This window comes from Prosopis cineraria, unplaced genomic scaffold (assembly GCF_029017545.1).
Source record: "Prosopis cineraria cultivar Desert tree isolate PC_DT_omini unplaced genomic scaffold, ASM2901754v1 PC1780, whole genome shotgun sequence".
NCBI classification, from domain to species: domain Eukaryota; kingdom Viridiplantae; phylum Streptophyta; class Magnoliopsida; order Fabales; family Fabaceae; genus Prosopis; species Prosopis cineraria.
The window spans coordinates 14,492-23,266 of record NW_026557105.1 but is presented as its reverse complement, the minus strand read 5'-3'; the positions used below and the strand labels follow the sequence as shown (position 1 = coordinate 23,266).

The 8,775-nt window shown below is 35.4% G+C and overlaps 1 protein-coding gene across 1 annotated transcript; it reads left to right on the top strand.

The window, feature by feature from the left end:
• The first annotated feature begins 2,972 nt into the window (after nucleotides 1-2,972).
• Nucleotides 2,973-5,512, top strand: LOC129300866 (GRAS family protein RAM1-like). Its single transcript, XM_054939462.1, is given in 3 exon segments — nucleotides 2,973-3,668; nucleotides 3,671-3,847; nucleotides 4,317-5,512. Coding segments are annotated over 3 exon segments (2,004 nt in total). The 3' UTR covers nucleotides 5,448-5,512.
• Nucleotides 5,513-8,775: the final 3,263 nt, after the last annotated feature.

Below are 8,775 nucleotides of genomic sequence, written 5' to 3'. Positions count from 1 at the left end.
GCCATCCCAATGATTGAAAAGCTAGATATCCATTTCACCAAAGTTACCTTACCCATCTAACTCTGACTGGTGTTGGCCCATACCCCTTATTGGTTAATGGTTACAACTTGCTTGTGAAGTTATCATCGTGAATATGAGTCACTTCAAATTATTTTGCTGAAATTACAGATACGTAATTAAATTAGTAATTTTGACCTGAAAATAAAAATATTTAATACATTATTCTTAAGAAAATTTTTCTCATACGCTTAAATTGATTTCAGAAAGAAAAAAAAACTTTGTTGTGGATTGGAAATTATAGAGAAGGCCATAAGGGACAGGTTGGCGTCAGAAAATGTTTCTAGGCGGCATTGGGGAATGTCCACAGCCCCACAAAATACCAATTTCCCTCATTTTATTCTTCTGCGCATTTTTAATGTATTCCTTGTTAAGATTATATGTCAAATTTACTTATTCACGGGTAATATATTTTTTTCAAATCAGAAATAAAGATATTATTATTAATAGTAGTGCTGTTATTATGCCGTTTGATTATGATTACATGGTCGCATGAATAGATACTAGGTAGTTAATTAATTAATTTCATCACAATGGAATGTAAAAATTATCAATGCTATCTTATTTATGAAAGCAATTCCACGGGAAAAATTAATTTGAAAACCATTTTAGCTTTCAGGATTAAATTGAGCACTTACTTGTTGGAAGAGTGGCAGTTTATTAACGATAGATAAAAATAAAATCTCAATCATAAAGTCACAGCAGTCATCGCGCGTTTTTACTTTGGGTTCCGTCTTGTAGTATTATTGTTGCTACTTCTTGTTATCATGTCTCTGTTTCTTCTATTTACTTGCCCAGTACACTCGCACTGGCCAATTGTTAGTTACAATCTAATACAAGCAAAACTGGGCCTTTTCTCTTTCTGGTAACAAAAACACGATTTGTTTTTTTTTAAAAAAAAAATTCAAGTAGTCGCTTTAATAGTTTCCTCTTATAAACTTGAGACTTGAGAGTGAAGCGAGAGCATAACTATGACAAGTTTTTTTAGGAGGGACGTCATATCAACTGCGGGAGTACTCACGTGATCAAAAGAACAAAATATAAGAAAAATAAGAATTACTTTTTTTTATTCTTGCATTTTTAACCGTCCTAACAAATTAATTAACTGTCTTTAAATTAACATAATATTTATATATTCATCTTTATCAATGTATTTTATAATAAAATAAGTATAAAATAATTTATCTATTAAGAGTAACTTAAAAAAATACATTAATGATATCTTGAAATAATAAAAATATTTTACATTGACCATCTAACCCTTGAAAAAATATATTTACATTTCTAAATGGAAAGTTAATATGATTATTAATTACAGCACTGCATCACACACTATTTGTTCGCCGGGGAGGGACGCAGAGGAAAAGCCGCAGGAGGGAACCGCATCCGTGTTGCGGAGGAAGAAGCAAGACTCCGTCATTGGTTAAATAAAAACTAATTAAATAAACACATAAATTTTTAGAAAAGAGATGCCGCCGATGAGGGAGAAGAGGTGGGGACAAGCGCTCCATTCCTTTGGCAAATCCAAAGGGGGAGGCCGCCCCACCGACGTTGGATGCGACGCCGTTCCCTATGTCTCTTTTCTTGTCCCTTTCCCTTTCCCTTTCCCTGCCGAAACCCCCTATGCTTCACTCCTCTATGACAATGTCAACCTAATTTTTTAATTCTGCATCTCTTATTTCCTTCTTCGCTTTTTCCCCCCTCCCTGCATTGCTCAATTCTCATATCATTTATTGTCTTTTTCAGAATGCTGAGCAGCATCAAGTGCTCACTATCAATTTAAATTGTCTACATTGATTTCCTGCAACACGAGTTTATTTTAATCTCATTTTTATATTTTTAGTATTTTTTATGTTAATGTGTTTAAATTTTAAAACAAAGATAACCTTATAATTTTTTTTTCAAAAATTTATTATTTAAAATTTTAAATGTAAATCAAGGTTCAAATTCCATCTTGAGAGAGTTGTCACATCTAATGCGGTGCCTTTAACAAGTCTCTTATAATAAAAACACGCTCAAATGCAATGAAAAATAAATAAATATGAAAAGTTGAATTCAGAGAAAAGCACAGCATTAGCACCAAAGTCCAGTGGTTTTCCTTCATTGAAACCATACTAACCTTTTATATTTCACCACCTGTGTTTTGATTTAAACAACCAAAACAAAACAAGAAAAAAGAAAAAGGCCAACACTGAATTGGCCCATTCATTCCATCTCTGTCTCTGTCTTTTCTTGGCCAACGAGGAAATTCCATATCTGTCTCACATTCCATGATTCTGCACTTTTTTCATTTTTTATTCCCTCCTTTCAGCTTTCACGTCATTGTCGCTTTCCTATTGGCAATGCTGCCCAATTGCAGATTAACAACTAATTACGGGCGATTCTCATAATGGTTCTTAATTAACTTAGATGCCCAAAACTCAGATGGGCCGGCCCAAGGTGAGTGGGACCCTGCATATTCTTCTTCGTCGCGAGGCATGAGTCCTGCACGGGCCAATAAGTCAATATAGTAAACAGTTAAAACAGGTAACCAAAAATGACAATATGGAGGCCTCTAAAATTCCAGCTAGAATCCCAAGAGGGCTTAGAATGGAGATTATCAAAGACAAGCCTCCAATCACATACGACTGAAATTAGGTTTTGTCCCCACAGTCCCCCCCTTTCAGAGCCATCTACATGAGAAGCCAGAAAACACTGTCTCTGCTCTTTCCATTAATACTTGATTCAACTATACCGAGTTGGCTAGTTAATTTCAGACTGAGTCGCCTTCCCCTTCTTATTCCTTTCGCTTCGTCCAAATCTCAGAAATATCATATTTTCTCGTGAACCTCTCTCAGGTATTCGAATTTTTTCTTGCTACACTGAGAGGGATCAAGAGGTTTTTATTTTTATTTTTATTGTTTTCAGACAAAAATATGATCAATTCACTTTGTGGAAGTTCACTGTCCCTCAAGAGTGAGAATTCATGCAACAAAATCCAGCCCACTTCTTCAAACGACTCGGGTTTGCAGTCCAAGAAAAATGCTGCCCAGTCTTCTGAACATTCAGAGCAGACTAATCTAACCCCTCCCAGCTTAAACCTTCCTGCGTTCAAATTTGACTTGGATGGGGATGTGGAAGTCCAGTCACCAGATAGTTCCATGTGGGAGTCTTTCTTCTCCGATCAGTTAGACGCCGATTTCATGATCTCTTCGCCGGTGAGGAGCATGCCTTCCCCTCAAGCTTCTACCTACAACTGCAACTACAACTATGCTCAGGCAATGCAGGGACAGAGTCTCTCAGGTTGTTCACCTCCGCGCTTCTCATCGCAGATCGGAGCACTTGCCAGCGCCCACAAAGGTAAAGGACTCAGTCCCCTCCATAGGGTATATAACTCTCCAAACAACCAGTATATGCAGCCCGTGGAGAACCTTTCACTTCGGACCATAGAAGAATTCTTGGGGGACTATCAAGGGGATCATGGACTCGCTGGAGGATATTCATCCACTAAACTGTCTGATATTGGAAGTTCATCAGACTGCTTTGACATATCAGCTTCAATCCCGCCCATTTTGGACAGCTTGACGATGGCAAGTTCTTCAAGATACTGTGGATCATTGAACGAGAATCTTTAATGCCGGATGGCTCTCAATTTACCGAAGAGAGTGACGTGCATCAGATGAGCGCATCTCTTTCACAAGCTCTGCAGCAAGAACGCCAGCAAGAGAAACAGCAAAAGCAGCAATCGGAACAGCAATCACACTCACAGCCACATAGCTTGATGGTGCCTATTCCTATAGGGACCGAGCAGGTAAAATCTTTCCTATTATCGGTTCCCATGCAGTTCAGTTTTCTTCAGTGACTCATCATGGATGTCTTTTGCTTTAATTTCCATGTACATAAAATTCAATTTGTCTTGCGTCTTCGTCAAAAATTTTAAGCCTGACATTTAGCTGTCTTCTTAACACAGTATCAGATACGCTAATTACTGGTTATTCTATAACGAGTGTTGTTTTTTCCCGATTGAAAGAGGAATTGTATTAATTTATAAAACAAAAAATGTACAGAGGCTACAAGCTAAGGGAGAAAAACTCAAGACAGAAACCAAAGGAACATCAAAAAGTGTTTGTTTTTAGTATTCAGATATATGCACACGAGAAAATAGAGAATAAATCAAGATAAAGAAAAAGTCAAATCATACTTTATGCATGCTTTCGTGTGGTTGACTTATTCTACACATGCTTATGTCTGATCTAGCGATTTTTTAACTGAATAAATAGGAGCAAGACAGTGGACTTCAACTGGTGCACCTGCTATTAGCCTGTGCTGAGGCAGTGGCCAAAGAAGAATACATGTTGGCAAGAAGGTACTTGCACCATCTGAATCGTGTAGTAACACCTCTTGGTGACTCCATGCAACGAGTCGCGTCCTGTTTCACCGAAGCCTTGAGCGCAAGACTCGCAGCCACTCTCACCACCAAATCCATCATCAACTCCTCCAACCCTAAGCCATCCTTCTCTGGTTTCCCGCAACACTCCATAGAAATCCTCAAGATATACCAAATCGTCTACCAAGCTTGCCCTTACATCAAATTCGCCCACTTCACCGCAAACCAAGCAATCTTCGAAGCATTCGAGGCCGAAGAGAGAGTGCACATAATCGATCTAGACATCCTCCAAGGTTACCAATGGCCCGCGTTCATGCAAGCACTAGCAGCCCGACCCAGTGGAGCCCCGTTTCTGCGAATAACTGGCGTCGGGCCCAGCATCGAGGCCGTGAGGGAAACGGGCCGGTGCTTGACGGAGCTAGCCCACTCTCTCAACATCCCCTTTGAATTCCACCCGGTGGGCGAGCAACTAGAAGATCTCAAGCCCCACATGTTCAACCGTCGGGTCGGAGAGGCATTGGCGGTGAACTCCGTGAATCGGCTTCACAGGGTCCCAGGAAACTGCATGGGAAATTTACTGGGAATAATAAGGGACCAAGCCCCCAACATCGTAACCCTTGTGGAGCAAGAAGCGAGTCATAACGGACCGTATTTCCTGGGCAGATTTCTGGAGGCACTGCATTATTACTCAGCGATTTTCGATTCTCTGGACGCGACGTTTCCGCCGGAGTCGGCGCAGAGGGCTAAGGTGGAGCAGTATATATTTGCGCCAGAAATAAGGAACATAGTGGCCTGTGAAGGAGCGGAGAGGATCGAGAGGCACGAGAGGTTGGAGAAATGGAGGAAGATAATGGAAGGGAGAGGGTTCAGGGGGGTGCCACTGAGTCCGAACGCGGTGACTCAGTCGAAGATATTGCTGGGTTTGTATTCGTGCGATGGATATAGGTTGACGGAGGACAAAGGTTGCTTGCTACTGGGATGGCAAGACCGAGCCCTAATTGCTGCATCTGCATGGCGATGCTGAGGCTGAGATACAGTACACACATACATGGTGCTCAACTGTGTATTTATTGCATGTGGTTCTTTTCCCTTTTAAGGCTTTAACCAAAAAAACAAAACAAAATTTGTTCATTACTTCATCCTATTTGAAATATAGTAAGACGTATTTTAAAAAATCTCATGTTCTTATATACAAGACATTTGATCTTTTTATATACTAAAATACACTTGTAGAAATATTAAAATTACTTTTTAAAAAGTTTTTTCCCAACAACAATGATTAATTATTGGCATTGAAATCTACATAGTAGGAAAAAATTATTTTTCCTCATATTTTTACCCTCCTTTTAACGCCACAATATTAAATAGTACTTGTTTGAGTTGAATGAAAGATACTGGAGGGAGACACCAATTAATGCAACCACGCTGAAGTCTTGGTTTGGCAGGAGCGTGTTCATTCATGTAATTAATATCCTATTTAGAGAGTAATGAGTGAAAAAAACAAATAATCTTATTTATAAATCACATTATTAAATTTTTATTATAAATTTTTTTTATTCACTCTTAAATGTTGGAGAGAGAAAATATATTATTAAAGTGTATATATTTAATAAAAATAAAATTAAAAATTTATTAAATTTTAAGATAGAGTTAATAAATTTTAAAATTTTTTTAATGATGATGAAATATGTTAGAAATGACTTATAAATAAAACTAAAAGAGTAAGTTTCTGTTATGGTGTTACCAGCAGTGTGCTGTGTTCTAGGGACGAATTAATTGAATCACATGGTCGAATTATTTAACAATACTTACAAACCTCATCTTATATATTTAATTAAATCATGACAACTAAATTTTAAGGGGTTAATAATATTAATAATGAGAATTTATTATAAAATAAATAATTAATAAAATATTAATATATCTTAATTTAATTGAAAACAAACATATTAAATATGTAAAGTTAAATATATAATTTTTCCTTATTTTTTGTCTTTTTAGTTCAAGGCTTGTGAATTGGATTTCATTCCTTAAATATAAAGATAACATTAAAAAAAATAAAACACTGTTTCATGCACACCCTCTAACAAGCCAAAATAGGCCATAATGATTTGTCAAATATCAACAAATATTGGCCTCGCTTGAAGGTTCTAGGGTGTTTAATTACAATGTTTAAGGTTCTGGACTTCCGGTCCGCAGGAATATAAACTTGTCCTTGAGTTTGCAGGGAAAAAAAAAAAAATCGTTTTTGAAAGAGTTGTCTCTTCAGTCTTCAGATCCCACCCACCTTGAATTCAAATTGGTCGGAAAATAACATAGTTTTAGGTAAAATGGGAAATAGAGGAAAAGGAATAAATTTTTTAGATCTTGAACTATTTAATTGTTGGTCAAAAAAACTTTTTAGTTGACACGTGACAACTACCAAATGATAATTTATTTTTTATAGATATTTATATAATTTTAACCAAATAATAGAAAGAAATCAGGGAACTGAATCTCCTCAGCAGCCAAAATCTCATTAATACACACATCACATGACGATTAAAAATACATATGAATAATTTATTATTAAGGAGTTATATATATATATATATATATATTGAAATATTGTGTTCGATAGAAATGGGTCAGGTTTAAATCAGATTTTAAGTAAACATACTTAGTTTATTTATAAAAATAGACCTAATTATAAATTTAAGCATGAACAAATCATGTCAAAATTTAAACAAGATATATCGTCTGTTTCTACAAGCCTTTTTACTTATTTTAATATAATCAACATTTTTATTAAATAGGCCTGGCCTACTGAGACATATAGCATGTCCTGTTAAAATTCTGATATGGTCTATTTTAAAAAAAAACATGCCTGAATTTATAATTAGCTCTATTTAGATAAATAAGATAAGCCTGTCTATTCAAAATCTAACTTAAGCTTGACCTATTTTTCCCTATATGTGATACTTCAAAATGTATTTCTTTACTATTTTTAAATAAATTATTTACATATATTTTTAATAGTCATGTGATGTGTATTGATGAGATTTTGACCATTTGAATGGTCGAGATTTAGCTACTAAAGAATGCTTAGAATTTTGCCGTTGAGAGGATTCAAATCCAAAAATTAAAGCATTTATTTTTGATGTGATTATATGATATCTAGTAGTCCTATTTGGTTGAACTTGACTGATAAATTTAGTTGATAACATCTTAGCTAACATGATTTTTTTTATATCCATGGGTTTTTTCTGGCCAACAAAAATATTCTCACTAGCTTTAATTGAAGTCTTCTTTTAAAGGGTTAAAATACATTTTTACTCATATACTTTTCTTTCAAGAATGTTGAGCACCCTGTAATAATAAATGAATCATTTCCTCCCAAATTATTTTTCAGATGAGAAAAAACCCCTGCCGTTCACGAATATTTACAACATTTGAATTTCAGTAAATAAAAAATTTGCATAAAGAAATTTGTGATTGACTGTTCTATTTTAGTCATTACCAAAAAAAAAATCATTACTTAAATTAAATTAATTATTAATATTTATTTTTATTTTAAACTTTGGGTATTTCAATTATTTTATAAAAAATATTAATGTCTTAAAGGTTTTTAGAGACTTAAGAAAAAAACATGATATTTAGTGAGATCTTATTATCGTTTACATATTACAGGAGGTTAAAATGTATTTTTAATGAAGAGGAATTTTTATTCCTCTAAAAAAAAATATCTCACTTATTAATATAGGATATTCAGCATCTTTCGAGAAAAAAATATAGGGATAAAAATATATTTTAAATCTTATTCAAATGCAAGAGTCATAAATTGTGTCTTGAACATAGAAATATGCTCACTCACTCGAGATTACTAATTTCCCGTCATCTCTCCACCTCCTTACCCGTCCTCGACCAAAAACATGTAGACATCTTTTTCACCCTGGCCCTTGGAATCGTAGGCCATGTTCGGATCCTTCTAAAAGCACATCATTAAAGAAACGCATAAGACAGACGCTGTCATCATACTTCGAAAATTATAGTTTATCCCTATGGAATTATCTTGTATGGTGGCCAGATAAACCATGTAAGCTCTCTGTCCTACATGCTAAGATATCAAAGCGCGAAATTTTCCGGGTCGATGTTCTGACAATGTCTTCCTCAACGCGTAGCATTGTGGACAATGAGATCTGACACCTATCAATACTTTACAAATACTTAACTTTAATCTCAGTGTTGACGTGGAGCGATAATCAGATACTGTCAATAATGGACATCAAGATTTAAGGACCCTTCTTCACATCAGCTTGTATCGTCCACATATGAAAAATAACACACTTAACCGTCACGTGGCTTCAATTCAG